The sequence below is a fragment of the Pogoniulus pusillus genome, chromosome 6 (genome assembly GCF_015220805.1).
Source record: "Pogoniulus pusillus isolate bPogPus1 chromosome 6, bPogPus1.pri, whole genome shotgun sequence".
Classification (NCBI taxonomy): Eukaryota; Metazoa; Chordata; class Aves; order Piciformes; family Lybiidae; genus Pogoniulus; species Pogoniulus pusillus.
This window is the reverse complement of record NC_087269.1, coordinates 5,934,008-5,946,035: the sequence shown is the minus strand read 5'-3', so window position 1 is coordinate 5,946,035 and position 12,028 is coordinate 5,934,008. Positions and strand designations below refer to the sequence as shown.

Here is a 12,028-nt window from a genome sequence, read left to right as displayed (position 1 = left end):
GAGTACAGGGGCAGAATGACCTCCCTGCTCCTGCTGACCACACCATTCCTGATGCAGGCCAGGATGCCACTGGCTCTCTTGGCCACCTGGGCACACTGCTGGCTCAACCTCCCTGCCATGGGCAGGGACACTTCACACTAGAGGTGTCTATTTACTTGTGTCTATTTACTTGTGTCTAAAACATAAATTCCAGGGAAATACAATTTTTATTAAAAGGTTAGACAAAAGAGCACTGATTAGAAAGCCTGGTTTAGGTCTCTGGGTTGGTTTTTATTTTGATACTTAAATACTTATTATTACTGCTAGCACATTCCAGGGTCATGTCCTGTAAAGTTGTATCTCAAAGTCAGGGATTATACATGTGAGGAACTGTTAGGGATGTTAAAGTATATGAATTGAAATCTTCCTTGAGTTTCATCCACCTGCTAAGGGTGAAGGGATAAATCCATGGATGGTTTTAAGCTGCTTTAAATGCCCTACAACAGCCAGGTTTTTGTTCCAGGTGTCTAAGGATATCCTGAGTGAGTCAGAAGTGTAGGTAAGAGGTGGAGATCATGCTGATATTCTACTGCAATATTCAGGACAGACTCAGAAACAAATTTTGCAAGAATTTAGAGCTGTCCAGTGTGAACTTTAAACTTCCCTATCTTTCAGAGATGATTGAGTCTATTTACTGTGTTACCTTTGGCCAATCCATCCTCCAGCCTGACCTTTATCACTTTTCAAAAGGGAAGGTTGGATGAGGCTTCGAGCAAAGTGGTCTGGTGGGAAGTGTCCCTGCCCTTGGGAGGGGGGTTGGAAATCAATGGTCTTTAAGGTCCCTTCCAGCTTAAGCCCAGGTGGCCAAGAGAGCCAATGGCATCCTGGCCTGCATCAGGAACAGTGTGGCCAGCAGGACAAGGGAGGTTATTCTTCCCCTGTACTCAGCACTGGTCAGGCCACACCTTGAGTACTGTGTCCAGTTTTGGGCCCCTCAATTCAAGAGAGATGTTGAGGTGCTGGAGCATGTCCAGAGAAGGGCAACAAAGCTGGTGAGGGGCCTGGAATATAAACCCTATGAGGAGAGGCTGAGGGAGCTGGGGGTGTTTAGCCTGGAGAAGAGGAGGCTCAGGGGGGACCTCATTGCTGTCTACAACTACCTGAAGGGAGGCTGTAGCCAGGTGGGGGGTTGGTCTCTTCTCCCAGGCAACCAGCAATAGAACAAGGGGACACAGTCTCAAGTTGTGCCAGGGAAGGTATAGGCTGGGTGTTAGGAGGAAGTTCTTCCCAGAGAGAGTGATTGGCATTGGAATGGGCTGCCCAGGGAGGTGGTGGAGGCACCGTCCCTGGGGGTCTTCAGAAAAAGACTGGATAAGGCACTTAGTGCCATGGTCTAGTTGACTGGATAGGGCTGTGTGCTAGGTTGGACTGGATGATCTTGGAGGTCTCTTCCAACCTGGTTGATTCTATGATTCTATGATTCTATGAGTCTCTGACTTCATGTTTGTCTGGGAGAGCCACATTGCTCCACCTTCAGAGTTGCACCTCCCTTGTTTTGTTCTGATGTTCACTAAAAATCTTTTCATTGTGCTTATGCCCAGATAGTTCTCAATAAGAGAAAAGAAACTGATTTATTCTATGACATCCTTCATGGAAGACTTTCAAGCATCACATACATGTTAACTAAAACGATGGCAAAAGCAGATGACACAAACCTCTTCTTCTGCCATCTCACCTTTCCTCATATGAGCAGGACTAAAGTGATTCCCTCCAGCCCAGGCAGTTAACATTTCTCATTGACTGCATTTATTTGCAACACATTACACACAGCTCTGAGAAGATTTCATTTATGTCAACAATATAAACAAGGCCACACAAAAACTTTTCATCTCCCAGCTAATCTACTAGTTTTGGTCATGCATTACAGTTCTTTGTCTTCTCACAAGCTCTGAACGTTTCTTTGTGCTCTTACCCCACAATGATTTCATTAGGATTCTTCATGAGGCTGTTGCATCAGCACAGCATTTTCAGCCCAGGTGTTACTAAAATTAGAACCTATGGGAAGCAATCATAGAATTCTACAGCCTGCAAGCCAGACCTGCTCTGTGTGGGTGGCTTGTTTCTCATTATGAATTGTCCACAGGGTTTCATCCAGAACAATATATTTAGGTGTAGGTCTGGCAGGAAATTCAAGGATCTTGAAGTCGATTCACTTTCTGCAATGGATGGGTTTTACTCTTAAAAGCAGGCCACTTTCACTAGTGATGATTGTGTACTTGGGGGATACTACTATCATAACAGTATCACAGTATCACAGTATCACCAAGGTTGGAAGAGACCTCACAGATCATCAAGTCCAACCCTTTACCACAGAGCTCAAGGCCAGACCATGGCACCAAGTGACACGTCCAATCCTGCCTTGAACAGCTCCAGGGACGGCGACTCCACCACCTCCCCGGGCAGCCCATTCCAGTGTCCAATGACTCTCTCAGGGAAGAACTTTCTCCTCACCTCCAGCCTAAATCTCCCCTGGCGCAGCCTGAGGCTGTGTCCTCTCGTTCTGGTGCTGGCCACCTGAGAGAAGAGAGAAACCTCCTCCTGGCCACAACCACCCCTCAGGTAGTTGCAGACAGCAATAAGGTCACCCCTGAGCCTCCTCTTCTCCAGGCTAACCAATCCCAGCTCCCTCAGCCTCTCCTCGTAGGGCTGTGCTCAAGGCCTCTCCCCAGCCTCGTCGCCCTTCTCTGGACACGCTCAAGCATCTCAATGTCCCTCCTAAACTGGGGGGCCCAGAACTGAACACAGTCCTCAAGGTGTGGTCTAACCAGTGCAGAGTACAGGGGCAGAATGACCTCCCTGCTCCTGCTGACCACACCATTCCTGATGCAACCCACAAACCTCATTCTTGTTACTGACCATATTTCTTAGTAGGTAGGGTTCAGTTAGTGCCTGGAGAGGACTCTGCTTTCCTGCAAAGCCACCCGAGAGGCAGCGCTTCCAAGAGACCTGCAAGCGGTCAATAGAAATGCAGTTTATGTGCAATGACTGAATTCCTCTGAGCTCCAGGGACATGGAAAGGTTTGGTTTTTGTCAGATGCCTTTTAGTTTCAGGCAGATTTCTGAAGAAAATAATTAGGTTTGTAAAACTGAGGGCCAGCCTGCCTTCCCATTGATCGCAGGACTAACGCTGGGCTGCCCTCAGGGTTGTCTTCACTGTAAACAGAATAGCAGCTTGGAAAGGACAGATGAAGTAAGGCATTGTTCAGCCAAGTCGTTTTCCAGCTTTTCATGTTCCTGGCTTTATTTGTCTGTGAATGTGTCAAAGCTACACTTCACCACTGCTAACCTGTGGTCAGTAGTCCCAGCTTTGGGCCAAGGCTGTGTGTCCCAGTTTGGGGCCACGAGCTACCTGGGACTGGAGGACAGAAATGCCACTTAGTCCTTTTGAAGAGTCAGAATGAAGATGCTGCTCACTGATTGGAAGCTTAAAGGGAGATTATATTTACTAGTGCATATAATCAAAAGGCAACCAAGTAGACTGGATACATCCACAAGCTGGACCAAATCTATCAGATTAAAACCTTCTAGAATCCTCTACCCCTTCCCACCTTGGAATCACAGAATTAACCAGGTTGGAAAAGACCTAAAAGATCACTGAGTCCAACCTACCACCTAACACCTTCTAATTAACTAAATCATGGCACTAAGTGCCTCATCCAGCCTTCTTTTAAAAACCTCCAGGCATGAGGACTCCACCACCTCCCTGGGCAGCCCATTCCAATGCCAATCACTCTTGGTGTCAAGAATTTCTTCCTAACATCCAGCCTGAACCTGCCCTGGTGCAGCTTGTAACTGTGTCTTCTTGTTCTGTCCCTAGTTGCTTGGGAGAAGAGACCAACCTTATCTGGCTACAACCTCCCTTCAGGTAGTTGTAGAGAGCAATAAGCTCTCTCTATACAACTACAATAAGCCTCTTCTTCTCCAGGCTGAACACCTCCAGCTCCCTTAGTCTCTCCTCACAGGAGGGGAGAGGCTCAGAGAAGAGATGCTCAGAGAGGAGAGGTTCAGAGAGGAGAGGCAAGGAGAGGCAAAGAGAGGCTCAGAGAGGAGAGGACATCATCCAGGCACTGCCTTATAAGTTATGGTACCAGAAAGCATAATAACCATATTACAACATCCTGGGGTGAACAGGTCCATCCCTTGGGATGGGACTTCGTTTGTGTGGTTTTCTTAAGAGAACTTGGGACCCCTCCAACTGCCACACTGTGTGTGAACAATATTTTAGAACAAGTGCTTGACTTTGAAAACCTTTGCTTTTTAACAGGTTACATGACTCACTGCACAGTGATATCCCATGCTATTTGGTGTTGTGGCCCAGGATTTTCTCTGTGACAGATGTCCAGATAGCTGTCACTTGCCATAAATATCCCAACAAAGCATCACCTATTTATTTTCATCTCTCCCCCCAGCCCTCTTCTGCTGTAGCCTGCCTGTGCCTCTGGTGAATCTGCACCTCCTGCCACAGTGTCTTGGTGCAGTGATGAAATGGCTGCCCTGTGCTCCTACATTAAAATGAACATCCTTGTCTCTGTGCAAAGGGGAGCAAGTGATGCTTCACTTCTGACAGACCCACCAGCTGTGTTAGGTCTCTTTTTCCCTTGGGTGCCTTTTCTCTGCCTTCAGCCCATCTAGCTTTAAAGATTAATCCCTCCTGTGCCTCAGACTTGGTTATTACAGACATCATTGTTCAGTTAAACAAATGCTTGGCATTCTAGATTAATTGATGTAACCCTCTTAAAAGCAACATTTCTGCTTGCTTGCCTCACTCCTCTGAGCAGCCCATGCCACAGTGAACAATTCTATACATAAATATACACATTCACACCTACTGAAGATTAAACTACAGAGCATATCCTCAGCCTCTGGAGAAGAGGGGATGCATTATTCAGTGGAGCTAACTACCACACAGTCTTAATACAGAGTAATTAGTGGCATGACTGTCGGGCAGAGAGGAAAAAAACCTCTTGAATGAGCTACAAAGGTTGAAAAAGCTGACTAAGGATGTTAGCTGTTAGCAAAATTTAAGCTGCCAGGTATGTCTTCCAACCCAAATGGTGAGAATTATTTATAGCAGGGATTTTCTCCAGCAGCAATAACTGCAAATGATTAATTCATCCCAAAAGCTGAGATAATTATGAATTATGGCAAATTAAACCCCCAAGCACTAAAAATGCATGCAAACCTTTAAAACAGATGCTTGATAAAGGGATTACTTTTCCCAGAGAGGCCAGAAAGGATATGAATTTCTCAACCTGGATGGGTGGGGACCAGAAGTGTTTGTTTCTAAATTTCAGCAGTTAAGGGACCTATAGGCAAATGAGCCAAAAAAATCACTTCTCTCTTGTGCTTGCAACAGCATCATGCAACCTCCCATGGCAGTGTCCAGGACATCTTAGAATCATAGAATCAATCAGACTGGAAGAGACCTCCAAGATCATCCAGACCAACCTAGCACCCAGCCCTATCCAGTCAACTAGACCATGGCACTAAGTGCCTCATCCAGGCTTTTCTTGAACACCTCCAGGGATGGTGCCTCCACCACCTCCCTGGGCAGCCCATTCCAATGGCAAATCACTCTCCCTGTGAAGAACTTCTTCCTAACATCCAGCCTATACCTACTCCAGCATAACTTGAGACTGTGTTCTCTGATTCTGTTGCTGGTTGCCTGGGAGAAGAAGCCAACTCCCACCTGGCTACAACCTCCCTTCAGGTAGTTGTAGACAGCAATGAGGTCACCCCTGAGCCTCCTCTTCTCCAGGCTGAGCACTGCTTGGGATTGTTGTGGCCAAAGCATATAACCTTGCACTTAGCCTTGTTAAATCTCATCCTTGTTAAATCTCATGCTACAGAGGAATGTTAGCTGAGGCTATAATTTTGGCTGCTAATAATTACTATTCTCCTACAGCCTTTCTAGACTGATGATCACTTGCAGGCTCATTGCCTGTGTGCTTATGGCTGGTTTATTTTTCTGTATAGTATATCCAGGCAGCCAAGCAGAGCTTCATAGCACCACAGAAACATTTCAGGAGAGTCTGCCCCTCAGTTTGCACAAGTCTGACAGTCAGATGCCACATTAACATGTTTCATCACCAGCCTTATTATACTCCATGCCTTTAAGCCTATGTCCTAATGGCTTGGTTTCTGTAGTGGTTTTGGGGAGTCTGGGATAATTTGGAACCCTTCAAACCATGCCAGGGTGTTTCACTCAGAGGGGTGTGTTTTTTAAGTCATAAAAATATTGATTCCTAAATAAAGACATGCTTTTGGAATACAGAATGTATTTCTTAATGAAAATTAATGAAGTATTAATATTGCTAAATCTGGGTGAAATAAGCACATGTCTGTTTTAAAAGGCAGCTAGAAACAAGTAAAAGGTAAAGGTTTAACAGAAGAGATGGAGCTGAGAAGCCTTTTATGAAGCATGAAATTTTGCTCAGCTGTTCTGCCAGAAGTTCAAATAACAACTGGAAAAAATCCCATGGCTTTTCTTTCCCTCTTTTTAGATCAGTCTTAATTAACAATTAATTTCATATAATAGTAAAGAGTTCAATAGGAAAACCAAGTCAACAGCTTTCCAAAAGTAATTGCTGATCTGGCTGTGGTCCTATTCCTTTTGTGCCTTTTCTTCAGTAGGTCACTGATGAAAGACAAATAAATATCAGTGAAAGAACTGAGCACAGTTTACACCTGCAGAGAGGCAAATCTAGCAGGTTCCCAACCTGTTAACTTCCTAGAGGTAACCACAATGTTCTTGTCTAAATTAGTGCAGCAATAGCATCCAAGCACCAGTAAGCATCTTCATGTGCAGATAGATGTATTCAGATGCTCTCATGCCTATCCATGCTAATAGTGAAGGGAGGTTTTTGCTTATGTATTTGAGTGTTATTTCTCAGACATTCAGTTGGCTGAAGACAAGAGAAATGGGACAGTAGAAAAGAGGAGGTATGTAACATTCAGCAAAGTGAGGTGGATAAAAGCTGTCAGTGTGAGTGTTGGCACTGCAATGGTAGTCAGATGAAGAGGAGGAATATTCTAGAAGAGTGAGAGAAGAGGCATCTGTGAGGTCTCTTCCAACCCTGATGATACTATGATACTATGATACTATGAGAAGGGAAGCTCTACTTTGCCACTTAGATGATGTAGATGGAAGCAAGCTGCTTCTACAGTCCTGTCTCCCTTCAGAAAATGCTGGAAAAGCATCTTAAGTCTCTCCACATCTACATTCCAACAGGTGACAGAAAGAGCAGCACTGCTGTCAGTTAACTCTGCTATGAACTGCTGTGAATACAGAATACCCAAACCCATGTTTCCCTGGTAGAATATTGCTACTGACCTTTCACTGACATTCATCCCATATCAATGCTGCTATCTCGAGCTGGTGTTCCACTTCTCCTCATAAACTCCACCCAAGTTCTCAACTAGATGATGCAATTTGCTGTGGAAGATGAAACCTTTCTCCCCAGTTCAGCCCAGTAGACTTCAATTTTTCCTTTCCTGTAGCCCAGAAGCAGAAGCTGTTTTGAAGATTCAGCTTCAAAGATGAATGTACCAAACTCCTGGTTAAAACAATTTGGAACAGACAAACTATTTGTAAGTCATCATTTAAGAATCAATAGCTTACCAACTGCCTTGTGTGATATTTGTCAGGTACCAGGTCCCATATGAAAATAATAGGTGCTGGACATGTCAAATACAATCAAAGCTACTGCATGCAAACAAGAGAGATGTGCTCTCTGCCTATGCTCTCCCACTTCCCAGCATTTGAAGAAAATCCTTGTATACCAAGTAACTCCTCCCAAGAGGAGCCTGAGGGGAGACTTCATTGCTGCCTACAGCTACCTGAAAGGACATTGTAGAGAGGTTGGTGCTGCTCTCTTCTCACAGTGATAGAACAAGAGGGAATGGCCTCAAGCTGTGACTGGGTAGGTTTAGAGTAGATATTGGGATTTTTTTTTCCTCAACAAGAGTGGTCAGACATTGGAAAGGGCTACCCAGGGAGGTGGTGAAGTTACCAACCCTGGATGTGTTTAAAGGTCATTTGGCTGTGCTGCTTGGGGATACAGTTTAGGGTGCCCCTTGTAGAGTAGGGGTATGGGTTGGATTCGGTGATCCTGAGGGGCTTTTCCAACCACAACGTTTCTGTGGTTCTGTGATTCTGTGAATAACACATTGTGCTGAAAATTTACTCCCCTTCCCAAAGCCTGTTAAACTTCATCCAGAGATGGATGGATTAGGACCTTAGAGAGCAATTTAGACCATAAACATTTATCTTCTGCTGTTACTCACTTTGGCAAAATTCCACAGTGTAAATGGCTTTTGTTATCCCTGAAGATGAGTGTTTACAGCACGAAACGACAGCTTTACAGGAGCACCAGCATGAGTTTGAGCACTGCTTCCTAAGAAACCTGCTGTGAGCAATGAAACTGCATTGCCCTGGGAACAGACACCACTGAGCTGGTATAGGTGATGCTGCTCTGGCAGGGGGATTGGGATGGATGATCTTTCGAGGTCCCTGGCATTCTGTGATTCTATAATTCTGTGAGCTGGTTAGCACACCCAGCAGGCAATGCTGTCATAGAAATAAACGATTTGCATAATGATGATGTCATCAGTTTCAGCCTGACATTTGGTTCTGAGACCATTAAACTCAGTAAGAGACTTCTAGCACATCCAGTGGGCTTTGCCAGAAGTGAGGCTCAGTGGAGACAGCGAAGCGAAGACCAAGTCAGCGCTGGGTGGCTGGAATAAAGCAGTGCATGATGTGATATGAGAGACCAGGGGGGTAAAAATTCCAGGTTTTGTGAAAAAAAAGCACTTCTCTTGGGTCAGCTCAATGCAGTTCATCTCTTTTCTAACACAGACTGAGAGGAAAAGAAGTTCACAATGGTGACAACCAAATGGTGCAGGCTGCGTAGGACACTTGGAATTCCATGCAGAGCAGACGACTAAAATGAGCCATTTTAGGTGCCAAATGGTGTCAATTCCTGGTTTTAGGACAACCACCAACCAGTGGCACTGTTTTGCTTTCTCCCGCCAGTGAGGCACACCGCCCATGTGTTCAGGTGTATGATGGTGCCATTCTCCCCTCTCTAAGTGCTTTGGCACATCTCAGCGGGCACTCGGAGCTGTCGGCGTGGCCCAGAGGTGCGGGCACGCAGCCCTTCCAGTTGCTTGCCCCGGGAGAGGAGAGGAGAGGAGAGGAGAGGAGAGGAGAGGAGAGGAGAGGAGAGGAGAGGAGAGGAGAGGAGAGGAGAGGAGAGGAGAGGAGAGGAGAGGAGAGGAGAGGAGAGAGGAGGGGAGTCTCCCCCTGCGCTGCTTCCAACACTCCCAGGGCTCACACGGGTGCCGCCTCCTTCTCCTCCTCCTCATCTTCCTCCTCCTCCTTCCCCGCTCCTGCCCTGCCGGGCGGCAGCGTACAGCTGTCCGGGCATCTGCGCCGAGAGGCGGGAGCCGAGAGCCGGGTGCGAGGCAGCGGGGAGCGCGGCGGCAGCAGGTGGCTGCGGGACTCCCGTGCCCGCGGAGCTGCAGTCGCCTGTCCGCGCCTTGTCCCGGCGGCCGCTGACGGCCTTTGTCTCTCCGCAGCGAGAGCCGGCGCTGCGGGCACGGGGACCATGGCTTGGGGCGAGTTCAGCCTCCTGCGGTGGCTGCGGGAGAGCCGGCAGTCCAGGAAACTCATCCTGCTGATCGTGTTCATCGCCCTGCTCCTGGACAACATGCTGCTGACGGTAGTCGGTAGGTAGAGTGGAGCTCTCTTGGTATTTCTTTCTCCTCCCAATTTACGCCGACAATAATCTCCGGTGATAGATGTGCTCCCTGAACGAGCGATTAATGCTCCCAAACCAAACCTTTTCGGGCATGGATTTACTGTTTTTTCAAACGACAAATTGTATTGTGGATTTTGTGAGCACACTCTCATGCACACCGAAGTCTTCCTTCAGTTCTGTGTTAACTGCAGGTTGAGGAATTGTATGAAAAGGTCTTCATAATTATTTTTTTTTCCCCTACTAAGTGCCATTAATGCTTCACAGAATGACAGATAACTATTTTTAGCTCGTCATCATTTTTTCTTCTCCTGTGGTCATGCAACTGAAACAGCAGGCTAGATAGCATTGGAGATGCCTGTTTCCTTGTGATAGGTCGTCTTTGCCCCACATCGGTCTTAAAATGGTAGGTTAATAAGAAAAGTGTCTTGCTGGGTTTTAAGAAAAGCTCTTCTACAAGTCGACTGAACAAAATAATCCAAGTCTTGATCAAAGGCAGAGAGATGAAACTTCTCCTGGCTTCAGTGGCATGGCATCAAGGTTTTAGGGACCTGCTCAAATTGCTTGAGTACTTTTTCTCTGGTAGTTGTAGAAGTGATCGTATGAAAGTGCTGGTGTGAATGTAAAGAAAAGGGTTCAGAGGAGCCAGTAGCTCATGGCTGCACAGACACACACACACACACACAAAGTCCCATGCTTCTCTCAGAAGTGGCTGGGCTGTGCACAGCTGCCTCTTGGGCCATGCTGCTTCTGAATCAGGCTCCTTGAATTTCCTGGGAGACATCAGCTTAAAAAAGCTGATGCCACGATGTAGACACCAATATTTTTATCAAGTCAACTTTGGATTTTTTTTCTTTTAACACTAATATACTTTCCTATAAAGCTATTAGTATCTAATTACTCGTTCAGAAGCCCTACAAGTGAATTACAGTTTGCAGACTAATTGAAGGAGTGGGCTTGTCCAGGAGGAGATGCAAGGCAAGCAGTGGTGATTGTGTCAGGGTTAAACGGCATGAGCCTGACATCTGGTTTTACAAATTGTGAGAGGCTAAGTTTTGAGATGTATATCAATAACATTAAATCACAGCTAAGCTCCTAAAGCATATAAAGAAGGCTCTTTCTAGGTGATCTTTTCAATACAACTTAGAAAAAATAAATAATGAGAGAGGCAAACATCAGCACAGGAGTTCCAATCACTTCATATGGGAGTGCTACATTTATTTATTTGATTTTTTTCCTTCTGGTGGCTGTTACTTATCAACATTTTGGGGATTTTTATTGTGGAAATATGTTCTGTTATTATTATTATTATTAATTTAATATTGTGATTTGATAATAGCTTCCACGATTTCCTCATCTTTCATGTTTTCCCAGCCTGATAAATGGGGTTTGTGCAGTCATGTGTTACAAAGATTCCTCAGGCATGGGTCGTGTTGCTTCTTACATCTTGCTTTTTGAGTGATCTCTGTATAGTTATGAAAACTGACCACAAATAAAGACTGGTGTAAAACAACTTTTTGCTTTAACTGCACTTCTGAGCTATGGGGTGTGCTTTTCTCCCATGAGCAAACCTCTGTTTCCATTCAGTGTTTTCTGCCATTCAAAACGCTTACTGATGTGCTCAGTACTTCCTAATACACAGCAAAGCAAACGAGAAAATTTGCTGATTCCACTTAACAGATAATAAGATGCCAATGTATTTCTATTTGTTTTTCCAGTGCCAATAATTCCCAGTTACCTTTACAGCATCAAACACGAGAAAAATGCCACAGAAATCCACACTGCTAAGCCTAATGTAGTCTCAACAACACTGGACAATTTTCAGAGCATCTTCTCCTACTATGACAACTCAACGATGGTTACTGGAAATGAATCTGATAAGACACAACCCAGAGAGCTGCATCATACTCAGACAGAACAAATGATAGTAAATGTGACTCCTTCCCCATCCGACTGCCCGAAGGAAGATAAAGATCTGCTGAACGAAAACGTTCAAGTCGGTCTCTTGTTTGCATCAAAAGCAGCAGTTCAGCTAATGACTAACCCCTTCATAGGGCCACTGACCAACAGGTAAGTTCCTTTTTCTACTCACTTCGGATTTTACCTCAGTGTTTTCACCCAGGCTGCTATTTCAAACAAAGCCTTCTTAATTCTGTAGTGTCCCTAGCTTGCTAGCCTTCTTGCTTTGTCTGGAAGAATATTTCAGTGATGTAAGTTTGGTGAACACT

General features: G+C 45.4%; 1 protein-coding gene across 1 annotated transcript in view; it reads left to right on the top strand.

The window, feature by feature from the left end:
• The first annotated feature begins 9,513 nt into the window (after nt 1-9,513).
• Nucleotides 9,514-12,028, top strand: part of SLC18A2 (solute carrier family 18 member A2) — a 37,423-nt gene continuing 34,908 nt past the window's right edge. Inside the window, exons 1-2 of the mRNA XM_064144295.1 lie at nt 9,514-9,771; nt 11,519-11,870. Of these exons, the coding sequence (XP_064000365.1) occupies nt 9,651-9,771; nt 11,519-11,870 (473 nt within the window). The 5' untranslated portion in view covers nt 9,514-9,650. The remainder of the gene's footprint in view (nt 9,772-11,518; nt 11,871-12,028) is intronic.